The sequence below is a fragment of the Myotis nattereri genome, assembly GCF_964212035.1.
Source record: "Myotis nattereri genome assembly, chromosome: 10".
Classification (NCBI taxonomy): Eukaryota; Metazoa; Chordata; class Mammalia; order Chiroptera; family Vespertilionidae; genus Myotis; species Myotis nattereri.
The window spans coordinates 53,142,457-53,155,933 of NC_138085.1; the positions used below are offsets into that span (position 1 = coordinate 53,142,457).

The 13,477-nt window shown below is 35.3% G+C and overlaps 1 protein-coding gene across 1 annotated transcript in view; it reads left to right on the plus strand.

Moving 5' to 3' along the window:
- Nucleotides 1-13,477, plus strand: part of PNPT1 (polyribonucleotide nucleotidyltransferase 1) — a 43,817-nt gene that overhangs the window by 9,630 nt on the left and 20,710 nt on the right. Inside the window, exons 7-13 of the mRNA XM_081101456.1 lie at nt 37-84; nt 2,100-2,213; nt 7,867-8,053; nt 9,368-9,419; nt 9,799-9,856; nt 12,449-12,545; nt 12,991-13,093. Coding sequence (XP_080957582.1) covers nt 37-84; nt 2,100-2,213; nt 7,867-8,053; nt 9,368-9,419; nt 9,799-9,856; nt 12,449-12,545; nt 12,991-13,093 — 659 coding nt within the window. The remainder of the gene's footprint in view (nt 1-36; nt 85-2,099; nt 2,214-7,866; nt 8,054-9,367; nt 9,420-9,798; nt 9,857-12,448; nt 12,546-12,990; nt 13,094-13,477) is intronic.

Below are 13,477 nucleotides of genomic sequence, written 5' to 3' on the forward strand. Positions count from 1 at the left end.
TTTTTATTTCAGCTCTTACTTTTTTCTTTTTTTAAGCTTCTGTAGCCCTCTCATTATCAGATATTCCTTGGAATGGACCTATTGGTAAGTTAGTATTTGAAATAAGAAACATTTGTGATTTTTCAGGAAAATACTAGTGAGCAAGGGCCTAGATTAGCTCCAATTTATTATCTATTATTATCTTGAATTAGATAACATTCTAAAACTTCTTTCAGCTCTTTTTGCCATTTCCATCCTGGCCTTAGATTTTGTTTCTGATAGCAATCTTAGGGTGTTAGAGATTTTGTGTCCCTAGATCAGGGGTGGGCAACCTTTTTGTGAGTGTGTGCCAAAACCAGCAAAATCTCTGACTCAAAATTCTTCTGCGTGCCAACCCTAATTTTTTGAGAACATGTTACGCCTGCTTGATATCTCTTAAGGTGTACGTATGTGAAGAACCTTGAAGAAATAATAAAATTCATTCAAGCGACAAAAACACAGTATATGATGATGAAAAATACATTTATTTTTTAATGTATACATGTACACTGATAGTCTGACAGAAAACTTTATGACTCCGTTTGATATTATCAGTGGGACTTTTGCTGCTGCATCACTGATGACAGAGATTTTACATCAGGTTTATATTTTGTGACCTTTAGAGATATGCACGAGCTACTACTTTCATCCGTCAGGCTACTCCTATTATGAGACTTAACAAAATTCATCACTGAGAACAAAGATTCACAAGCGTATGTGGATGTAAACATGGAGAGTAATGCTCTTGCAAAGTTTTTTAAACAGAAAAAATTTTCTGGAATGGCATTCCAAGTCCTCAATAGTTGGTTTTCGACACTTCTCTCTGGTACTCCTGTCTCTAATCACTTCTTTTCAATGTTTTCGAAGTCAACTCTAAGGTCAATAAATTTCTGCTTCCAAATTGAGCTACTCTGAAATTCAATCAACTGCATTTCAAAGTCAGCCATGTCTATCCATGAAAACATTTGTAAGTTTAGTTCCTCCAGTTTCATGCTGTCTGGAAACCTCATGAATTTTGCTGTCTCTTCCAGTTCTCTGAATTTCGCAAATCTTGAGAAGAACTGCTCAATAGTTGACTCGATGATGTTTAAAAATAGCTTTTGAAGGCTTTGACAGTCTGTTCTGTCATCTTTTGGGAGGTCTTTGATGTGCCTCTTGAGGTTTGGGAAATATCTAAATCTCTCACCATCCACATCCCTCTTAAAGATTTCCAGTTTCTTTTCAAAAGCCTTTATATAACCAAACATAACATCAAGTGTCTTGCCAGTTCCTTGTAATTTAACATTTAAGTCATTCAAATGTTCACAAAAATTGTAAATGGAAGATTATAAAAGAGGGTTTCGCGTGCCAGCAAAAGTTACTGGCAGGCCATGTTTGACACACGTGCCAGGGGTTGCCCATCCCTGCCCTAGATACTTCTTAGTTGCCTCTTCTGTTTGAGGACTTTTCTTTTTGACTGGGAAATTGTCAGAGTACATACTCATTCAAGATAAAAACAAACATGTTTGTAATTTACAGCTCTTACAAGTTTTAATTATGCAATATAAAAATGATTTACGGAGTAATTATTGAGTGTCCTAAATTCCGGATACTGAGCTAAGCACTAAAGGAACAAAGGCAGAGTAGGCACCAGCAATTCAAAGACAAATGAGGCAATTCTTGGGAAACAAGTAATTATTTATAATGTGAAGTCAAAGTGCTAAGAAAATGATAGAGAAGAATGGGTTTAGTCTTCTGAGGTAAGGCTGTCAAGAGGCTTCTCAGAGTAGTCAACTCTTAAGCTGAACATTAGTAGGATCATATGGTAAGCATTTGCCTTGGAGAAAGTAAAGTCTAGCCCAGGAGAAGAGCATGAACATAATCACATAGGTGTGGAAGAAATTGTATATTTGAGCAACTCAGAGTGATTCAGTGAGGCAGGAAAGTAGGGTGGGGTGGGATGCCCTTTGGGCCTTAAATACCATGATAGAAATATGGACTTTATTACGTCACAGTTAAAGACAGGGATTGAGACCATTACTGGACTAATGTCTTGAAAACTGTTTTTGTTAAAAAACTGCCAATATTTTAATATATTTTAGGGGCAGTACGAATAGGAATGATTGATGGAGAATGTGTTGTTAACCCAACACGAAAAGAAATGTCTTCCAGTACTTTAAATTTACTGGTTACTGGAGCACCTAAAAGTCAAATTGGTAAGTAGTTTAAGTACTAAATTTCTTCTGGGTTTTACATATGAGTTGTTGCTTCTTAAAGATGCATTTAAACTTTTTTTTTGGTATGTGTTTTTTGTCAGTCATAAGGATTTTTGTTTTGTTTTATGGCTGCCTTATTTGGTAGTACTCTTGCCTCATCAGACAATAGCTAAAATTATAGAATGTTATACAACTTTGAAATATACAAAAATCCTTAACAAGATAATTTTAGTAATTATTTTTAAATTGATAAGCCTGTTTATAAATTAAAATTCTAAATCTGGTAATATTTTTATTAGTTTAAATATGTTAATTTAGCTAATTCAGTCAGTCATTCCAAGCCTGGTTTTATATCCTCTAAGAAGGTGATGAACTATTTCTGATGTGAAAAACTAGTAATAAACAGGAGTGAGAGGCTGGGGGGAAAGATTAACTGGGGAACTTATATGTATGTATGCATAGCCCATGGACACAAACGATAGTGTGGTAAAGGCCTGGGAGGGGTAGATACATTAGTGGATGGGGGACATCTGTAATACTTTAAACAATAAAGATAAATGTATATTTTTTTTTAACTTTTTTTATTTTTATTTATTTATTTTTTTTTTATTGATTTTTTACAGAGAGGAAGGGAGAGAGATAGAGAGTCAGAAACATCGATGAGAGAGAAACATCGAACAGCCGCCTCCTGCACATCCCCCACTGGGGGTGTGCCCATAACCCAGGTACATGCCCTTGACCGGAATCGAACCTGGGACCTTTCAGTCCGCAGGCCGACGCTCTATCCACTGAGCCAAACCGGTTTCGGTGATAAATGTAAAATTTTTAAAAATTTAAAAACTAATAAAATAGAAGAAATTCATTGGGTCATCTTCACTTCTTGTAACAAAATGTCATAAATGCATGAATGAAAATTAGAGCCTGGTTCTATTGAAAGAGAATGGGCTTTAATAGAATGAACTGGGTTTGAAACCCACCATCTGCTATATGATAGCCATATTACCTTGGAAAAATTAATTAAGTTATTTTCTCAGTTTAGTCTGCTACATGATACTTGATGTCTGGGACTTTTTGACATGGGATTTTCTGATGGGGCAACATTTTGATAAAATATAAACTATTAAACTATTAGTGCTTTTTTTGTACAATTAACATGTGAAACAGCTCATTTGTAGCTTCTTTTGGATTATTGGTCCGTAAGGAATTAAAATTAGGTATTATATGATAGAACACATGTAGCAGGGGTTGTATGTTACTTACATATTAGTTAGGGATTGTGCTGGTAAACAAAATAAGAAGGCTTAGGATGGGAATTTATTTTTCTCTCAGGTAAAAGAAATTCAAAGGTAAGTGAATACAGGATAGTTGTAGCAGCTTAAGAAATTTAGATTCCTTCTAGCTTTCAGCTCTGCTATTCTCAAGGTGTGGCCCTCATCTTCATGCTTATGAACTGGCTACCAGAGCTCTGGAAAACTTATTGGACTTAGGGGCAGAAGGACGAAAAAGGAGGGGGATAGCAAAAAGGTGTGTGTCAGCTGAGTGAGTTACCCTCCCTTTTAAGGAGCCTTCTCATAAGTCCCCACATAGCAGTTTGCACTTACAATGCATAGGACAGAACTGTGACACATGACTGCATACTTGACTAACAGGGGAAGGAGATGGTTTTTGGATTCTTTCTCCAGAAAGTGGGATTCATAGGAAAACTAGCACAATGTATAAAGGGTATTCTAAAGATTTGGGGAAACCACGAATAACAGATGACCCCCACATCATATTTGAGCACCTCAGAAAGGGCCTTGAGCAAAGTATTGGTTTATTGCTTAAAGTTCACTTGGTCTACATCTGAATATTTATTTATTTATTTATTTATTTTGCTTAAAGTTACCATATCAGTTAGTAAATTGATCTGGCTACTTTAAAAATTGTGGTAAAGATTAGAGTCAAGTTTTATAAAGTGCCCAGCATCTATTAGTATCTACTAGGCATCCAGTTAGTACCTGCTATTATCATTCAGACACAAAAAATAAACTTCTAAATGGTCATATAGCCTCTATCTGCCTTAAAGTTTTAGCCCCTCTAATTTTAAATAGACGCTGGAGGAATGAACTAAGGATGTTTACTATATCTATGGCATGCCATACAAATCCCATAGGCAGCCTTTCAGCTAGCTGTTCTCACCTGTTGCTCTATAGGTAGAAGAGTGAGACTCTAAAGACTGCATAAACCAGCAGAGGGTAGTCTTGAGTAATTAAAGGGAAGAGGAGAATGATTCAGAACCATTCTGTAAGGAGACTGGTTTCAGAAATGACCAGCTTCCATACTATGACTTTTGCATCACTGTTCCCATGAAGATATTTAGCCATCTTTCTATGCTTTCATAAAGGTACACCAAATACACATTTGATCCCATCTTCATGTTAACATTGGGTCCAAATCAAAGACCACTGTCATGGAACTTCTGAGATATAAAAAAGTAATTGCTACCATTTCATTATTAAAATACTGAGTAATCAGAAACCTTAAGGTTCTGAATAATTTCCTTGTGCTGTCAGCTTCTAGATTACTTCAGCAGCCATTATTCTATACAGTGCCATTTAGATACCTTTTTTCAACTGGCACATACAATATCACTAGTCTTTCTGTGAATGCTAGGATACACAGAAAGATTAGTAATATTGTAACTAGAGTGACTGAAGAACTAAATTATATTTTACATAATTTTAATTTATTCAAATGGAAAAAGCCATATTGGCCCAGTAGTTACCATATTGGGCAACACAGATCTACACACTCCAAACTATAAGGAATGTTCTTATAAGCATTTTTTTTTTTTAAAGAATCGACTCTAAAGACTGCATAAACCATCAGAGAGTAGTCTTGAGTAATTAGAGGGAAGCTGAGAATGATTCAAAACCATCCTGTACGTTTTACAGTTTAATTGGTGAAAATAAAGTTTATTTTAGGATTTTTCATTTTCTTTACCATAGTCTTCATATTCTTTTATAAACCAGTTTATAGAAGTATAATTTATATATGTTAAGTGCAGTTTTAAATCTCCAATTTAATTTTGCAAAAGTGAGAGGGAATGTAATGGGAGTACAGATGAGTAAAAGAATACAACCATCTCAGTATTGTGGTATTGAGAAAGGTTCTTCATACCTCAAGTTACATATTGAAACTTTACCTCCCTTTACATCCCTCCCCTTAATAATATAATTGTTTTAATATTCCTCTACATTTAGAACCACGACATTGATATAATTTTTGCTTTTTGACTCAGCCATCAAACATAATTTAGAAAACTCAAGAGAATAAAAGTATATTTACCCATATTTTTGCTTAACATGTTCTTAATATGGTGGTTTTTAACATGGTTTCTTTCTTTATTATTTCCTTTCTGTTTAGAGAACTTCCTTTCACCATTCTTATAGGGTAGGTCTGCTGGTAACATTTATTGGACACCTACTGTGCTGATACTTTAAAATTTCATTTTAAAATTTTCTTAGTTCTTCATGTAAGAGCTTTGATTTCTCCTTTATTCCTAAATATTTTCACTGGGTATAGAATTGTGGGTTGACAATTCTTTTATTTCAGCATCTGAAAAATATTAACTTTTCCTTCTGGCCTCCGTGGTTTCTGATGGTAAATGTAATGTTATTTTAATTACTTTCTTCATATGGGTAAGGTGTCATTTTTCTCTGGCCTGTTTCAAGGTATTTTTCTTTAGTTTCAGGAATTTAATTATATGTCTTTCTTTGAATTACCCTTTGTACAGTTTACTCAGCTTCTTGAATCTGTAGGTTTATGTCTGCCAAATTTGGGATGTTTTTAGCTATTTTTTCCACCAGTACTTTTAAGTCCTGCCGTCTTTCTCCTGCTGTCTCCTTCCAGGACTACAATGACACAAATGTTAGATCTTTATTATAGCGTCACAGGTCTGATGGAATTGTTTCAATTGACCCATGGAATTCCAACATATAAAGCACATAGGAGATTTTTTTTTTCCATTCTAGATTACTATACCTAGAAGCCATAGAAATGACTTTTTATGTAATAATAAAGCTTAATTACAACATGATGAGGTTAGATTATTAGATATGATACTACCTATGCATATGACTTTTGGCTTTGTACAAGTTGAGATGCCAGAAATGACACACAAGTTGGCAGGATTCTATTCAGTTTTGCAGAAATCAAAACTGAGTAAGATTTTAGTGAAATACCAGGCTAAAACCCCTACTTTGCGCTACTCTGTTGTACTTGGGAGTTTTATTATTACAAAACCATAAAAGCAACCTTTTTATGATAGTAGCTGGTATTCTCTAGTTGGCTTAGTTGCACTACAAAAATTTCCCCACTTGTGCAAGAATTAGACAATGTGACAATGACAGAATTAAGTGGGAGTTCATATCAAACAATTCTAAACAGGAAACATTTATTGGACACCTACTGTGCTGATACTTTAAAATTTCATTTTAAATACATATTAAGAATCAATGCTGTTGTACACTTTAAAAGGTGGAATTTTATAGTATTTGAATTATCCTATATAATAAAAGGCTAATATGCAAATCGACCAATCAGGAAACAAAATGATTGGTCGCTATGACACACAGTGACCACCAGGGGGTAGACGTTCAACACAGGAGTTGCCTCTCGTGGTCAGTGCGCTCCCACAGGGGGAACGTCGCTCAGCCAGAAGCCCTAAGCCAGCCTCACTGCTGGCAAGTGCAGCAGTGGTGGCAGGAGCCTCTCCCGCGGGGAGCGGGCCTAAGCCATCAGTTGTACATCCACCGAGGGCTCCTGGACTGCGAGAGGGCACAGACTGGGTTGAGGACCCGCGCCCCGAGTGCACGAATTTTGTGCACTGGGCCTCTAGTATCTAATAAAGGTGGTTTTGGGGGGTTTTTTATTGTTGTTAATCCTCACCTGGGTATATTTTTCCATTGATCTTTTAGAGAGAGTGGAAGAGAGAGGGAAAGACAGAAAGAAACATTGATGTGAAAGAAACAGATTGATTGGTTGCCTCCTGCATGGGCCCTGACCAGGGCTCAGGCGGGGAGGAGCTTGCAACCAAGGTATATGCCAGTGATGGCGAACCTATGACACACGTGTCAGAGGTGACACGCGAACTCATTTTTTTGGTTGATTTTTCTTTGTTAAATGGCATTTAAATATATAAAATAAATATCAAAAATATCAGTCTTTGTTTTACAATGGTTGCAAATATCAAAAAATTTCTATATGTGACATGGCACCAGAGTTAAGTTAGGGTTTTTCAAAATGCCGAGCTCAAAAGTTTCGCCATCACTGGTATATGTATGCCCTTGACTAGAATTGAACCTGGAACCCTTTGGTCCCCAGGCCAACGCTCAATCCACTGAGCCAAACCGGCTAGGGTAATATGTTATTTTTAAAAGTATGTATAGTTTCTTTTCTGTTTCATTTTATATGAAAAATCCAAGAATATAAACCTAACTTCAAATATCAATGTTTCTTTATTCATTTAATACTGTTTACATTTTGGAAGTATAAAAAAGGTGGATATACCATTAATAAAATTGAGCTGTACAATTTATGTCATGTCATGTTATTTGAAAAAGTTATATTGGCAATATGTTCAATAGCAATCTTTTTTTTTTTCCTTCTTTAGTTATGTTGGAGGCTTCTGCAGAGAACATTTTACAGCAGGACTTTTGCCATGCTATCAAAGTGGGAGTAAAATATACACAACAAATAATTCAGGGCATCCAGCAGTTGGTAAAAGAAATTGGTATTACCAAGAGGACACCTCAGAAGTTATTTACCCCTTCATCAGAGATTGTGACATACACGCATAAGTAAGAACATCTGTGCAAAAGAAACTGTGAAAGCTCTGGCTGGGTGGCTCAATTGGTTGGAGCATTGTCCCAACCACCAGAAGGTTAAGGGTTCAATTCCCAGTCAGGGCACATGCCTAAGTTTCGGGTTCAATCCCCAGTCAGGGTGCATATGACAGGCAACCAATTAATGTTTTGCTTGCTCTCTCTCTCTCTCTCTCTCTCTCTCTCTCTCTCTCTCTCTCTCAAAATTAATGAATATATCCTCAGGTGAGGATTTTTGAAAAAGAAACAAACTGTCACCAGATTTAATTTCCTCTCAGAAAAATACTTCACATGGAAGCACTGTCCATGTATTTCTCAAGTAGCACCCTTCTAGTTTTGTTTGTTTGTTTTGTTAATCCTCACCTGAATATATTATTTTTTTCCACTGATTTTTAGTGGAAGGGTGGGAAAGAGGGTGAAAGAGAGAGAAACATTGATGTGAGTGAGACACAGCAATTGGTTGCCTTCCACACATGCCCAACCGGGGCCCTGATCAAATCTGCAACCCAGTATGTGCCCTTGACCAGGAAATAAACCTGCAACCCTTTGGTGCTGGGCTGATTCTAACCACTGAGCAACACTGGTCAGGGCAGCACCCTTAAAAGTCATTGCATAAATGTCAATCTAATGCTTTAAAAAAGGTAAACCCACACACCTCTTCAGTGGCCTAAGTGTGAATTTTAAATGAAAGGGGAGTGAGTTTATTGGTCAAGATTCAAATAATTCCGATATCTCTCCGTGTCAAGGAAAAAGAGAATACAGCATAAGGTATTTGAGTAAGGAAACTGTTGAGGTTTTCAAAAAGAAATCAGATATAACCACACTATATGCCAGTGCTTAGAACAATGCCTGCACATAGGCAGGCACTCAGTAAATATGAATGAATCACCAGAAAAGTATTTCACTTATTTAAAATAAATTGAAAAAGTTAATATTTCCCTTAGTATCAGCCAGATTAAAGAGTATATAAACTGTTCCCAATAAAAGAGTTGTCCGCAACAACAGCCTGAATGGAGAGAAGAGAAAAAAAGCAAGAGGTTAAAAAAGAGAGAGTATAAAAAAAATCTAATACCATGTGTGATTCCCTTGAGAAGTAAGGAGAAAGAAATTTGTATTCTGTATTGTATTATAAGTAGCAAACAGAATAACAGTGTTAAAGAGCAATAAATACATTTTTAAATTCTTTATGCAATGTTTAAATATTTTAGCTCATTAAATATTTCGTTATTGTAATAGACACTGCCTTGTGTTTCCAAATATTATGCTGATGTTTATCTTGTCTTAAAATAGACTTGCCATGGAAAGACTCTACGCAGTTTTTACAGATTATGAACATGATAAAGTAGGTATACATGGATTTTGTCTTAAGTAATTGTCCTGGGAATTCTTTTTGTCATAACTCACATAAATTGTAAATGAATGTCAGTCCTATTTTTATTAAAAAGATGTCTAAACAGAAAGCTAAATAACAACCTAGCTATTTGCTTCTCTGTTCTCCTTTTGTTCATTAATACAAGCTATAGGGACATGTAAGTATATTTGAATGAATTTATATACCGGTAATATTTCTTATAAATCAATAAATAGTTGTAATCTTTTAAAGAATTCTACCATTAGAGAAATCTGAGTAGTTACAATGTGTTAATTGTAAAATAATTTTAAAATAGAAATGTTGAATATTGCTATGTATTTATAAGAACTGAACCTCAACTTTCTTTTAGATTTCCAGAGATGAAGCTGTTAACAAGATAAGATTAGATACAGAGGAACAACTAAAAGGTATTCTTTTTTTTTTTTTTTTTAAGGTATTTAAAGGAATAGATTTTTAAATTTTTGGATGTGAAACCTTGAAAAAATCAGTTATTCTTATTGCTCCTTAGTTTTACCTTTAGGAAATTTGTGATAATGATACATCCCAATGTTACTGTTAAATTCTATGATTATTCTCAGCACTGAACCTGACCTGGGCACCAATAAATTTTGAATGTGAAATATTCCTGATCTTTTCTGGATCAGATTATTATACTCTAAGATGAGTATCCTTGTATCCTGTCAAGGATACCTGAAAACCTGGAAAATATTCTTTAAAATTCTTGAGTTCTTAATCTGTGAAACTGTAATACTAATAATATCTGGTTTATGAGGATTAAATGAGTGAATCATTTACATCTGTGCCTGGCATATAGCAAGGGTTCAATATATGTTAACTGATGCTGATATTAATATCATATGGAATGGTGAAATTTACATTTTAGAGAATTTAGCTCTCTAGAAATTAAGCAAAGGATTTTATTGTATAATATCAATCACACAAGCTGAATATATAACAAACGACATATATTTCTTAATTTTTTCTGCTAATCAAATGACCTGTCATCTAGTTATCTATATATATAAAAGCCTAATATGCAAATTGTCCCCTCCGGAGTTCAACCGGGAGACTGGGAGTTCGATCTCTCACTATGACATATGCTGACCACCAGGGGGCGGCGTAGAACGAAGGAAGGCACCAGCCAGCAGCTGGGTAAGGGAGGCCCCAGCCGGCAGCCGGAAGGCCTCGATCGGCCCTGATCACTGGCCAGGCCTACGGACCCTACCTATGCATGAGTTTCATGCACTGGGCCTCTAGTTTTAAAATAAAACTGCTGTTAGCATTGATATTAAAGCCATTACCTGTAATTACCCTTGAAAAGGTTTGGTCTTCTCTCACTATGTTTCATCTTATTAAGAATGAAAGTTGTGTCCAGCTGGTGTGGCTCCATGGTTGAACATCGACCTATGAACCAGGAGGTCACAGCTTGATTCCCAGTCAGGGCACATACCTGGGTTGCAGGCTCAATCCCCAGTGGAGGGGGAGGTTGCTTTTTCTCTCTTCATTCATGTTTCTATCTCTCTATCCCTCTCCCTTCCTCTCTGAAATCAATAAAAGTATATTTTTTAAAAAGAATGAGAAGTTGTATAATACCTATTACCTTATTTAAAAAGAAAAGTTATTTTGTGTTTGTATTATACATAGTAGAATATCTTCATGACTCTCTGGGTTCATAGGATAATACTTTAAATGCTTTGTTAGTAATTATTTTCCTCTCCAAGTGCAACCCAGTTAAAGCATAAAAGATCATATTAAAGTATAATACTTAAAATCATTCTTGCTTGACAAAGATACAATACTTAATATATATCTTTCTGTGACTATATTTTATGTTCCAGTTACTTTAAATTTATATTTCTAAATCAAGTGCTTGAGATAATGGTGCTTAAAGCTTGACATCAATCAATTGATAAAGTAAAGTAGCTTAACATGTAAAAGCATAAGCCTAGCCCTAACCAGTTTGGTTCAGTGGATAGAGCATCGGCCTGTAGACTGAAGGGTCCCAGGTTCGATTCCAGTCAAGGGCATGTACCTTGGTCGTGGGCACATCCCCAGTAGGGGGTGTGCCAGGAGGCAGCTGATCCATGTTTCTCTTTCATCGATGTTTCTAACTCTCTATCCCTCTCGCTTCCTCTCTGTAAAAAAATCAATAAAATATATTAAGTAAATAAATAAAAGCACAAGCCTAGTCCTGGCTGGGTTGCCCAGTAGGTTAGAGTGTTGTCCCACAGTGCCAAGGTTGTGGGTTCAATATCCAGCCAGGGCACATGTAAGAATTAACCAATGAATGCATAAATAAGTGGAACAACAAATCAATATTTTTCTCTCACTCTCCCTTCTTCTAAGATAAATGAATAAAAATTTCTAAAAAAATAACTAAATAAAAGTATAAGCCTAGGGAGACAGATCTATATTCAGATCATAGCTGTGTCTGTTACTACTTTTCTCAGGTTGTCTTTACCACCTCTTTAGGCCTGCTTTGTTTTCTGTAGAATGGAGATAATGGAATTTACCTCCTTAAGTTCTTCTAAAGATTAAAGACATTAAAAAAGAAAAGTACCGGGGTCATGAAAGAACTTGGTAAATGTTAGGGATTTGTAATATACAAAGAAAATTATTCCTCTATTTGCAGACTAAGATAAAAGTTCCTCAGGCAAAACAGTGAAGGTGACTGCTCTCAAAGGTGTCATTTAGACTTTTTCATAATACAGTATGCTGGATTTGTCAGGTAACATAATGCAATAGAGAGCTGATTTCAAAGCACTATTCTGGTACAAAACAAACTAAGTTCCCAATAATAGTACATTTGAGGTATAATACTTGTGTGTCTCCTATTTGAGAACATTTTATTTATCTACTTCGTTAACCTGAGGACTAAATGTTCAGAGTTAACTCCCTTAGTTTACTTCCATAGTTAATTGATTTGATACTGTGAACTTACAAGAAATCCTATCTTCCAAAAAAAGATAACCTTTTTTTTGTGTTTCTTTCTTGTATAGAAAAATTTCCAGAGGCTGATTCATATGAAATAATAGAATCGTTCAATGTTGTTGCAAAAGAGGTTTTTAGAAGTATTATTTTGAATGAATATAAAAGGTAAATATATCATTTTTTAATGGAATTGAAGCATGCACTGTCTCTGCAAGTTGCCTTGAAAATGGCAGCTTTCTCAAAACAAGGAACTGTTCTTTAAGTAAACAGGAGAGAATTATATTTATTTTATAATTGGGTACCTGTAGAAGGGTGTGTGAATTTTGTGGATGTGTTTGACTATCTCTCTGTGGGCCTTGTGCATAGAGCAGTGCTTTACAGCCCTGACTGCATGTAAAATTACTTGCAGAGCTTTTTAACAATACAGGTGTATGGGTAACAACCCCCAAGATTCTGATTCAGTGGGTATTAGGGTGAGGCCCAAGTAAAGTTCTAAAGTTCTACAGGTGATTATGATATGCAGCTGGGGTTGAGACCTTCCTGATAGGGATAAAATAATATATTATTTTTCCAACATGGCCTTATACACTTATTTCTTTTATTGCTATAGGTGTGATGGTCGGGATTTGACTTCACTCAGAAATATAAATTGTGAGGTAGATATGTTTAAAATTCTTCATGGATCAGCATTATTTCAAAGGGGACAAACACAGGTAATATATGTAAAAAGCTATAATTATTTGCTGAATCAGGATTGCTTAATTAGATCTAATAGAGGTACATTATGTGAATGCTGTAAGTTTTTATCATTGGAATGTACTAATCAGATTAATATCTCATTTTTTAAAAATTTCTTAAAAGCTTTTTTGAGGTACATATAAATGAATCACGCATATTCCTTAGTTTATGGGATATTGTCTATTCAAGATCCTCAATTTATTTTCTCCATTTAGTATGTACCTCAGTCTATTCTTTTCCCTTACATAGGCACCCATTCTCTTGTATTTAACATGTATGTGTATCTGTTGTTTTGTGTATATTATGCTTTGTATCTCCTTTTTCTTCTATTAATCCCTAATTTAACTTTGCCAATCTAA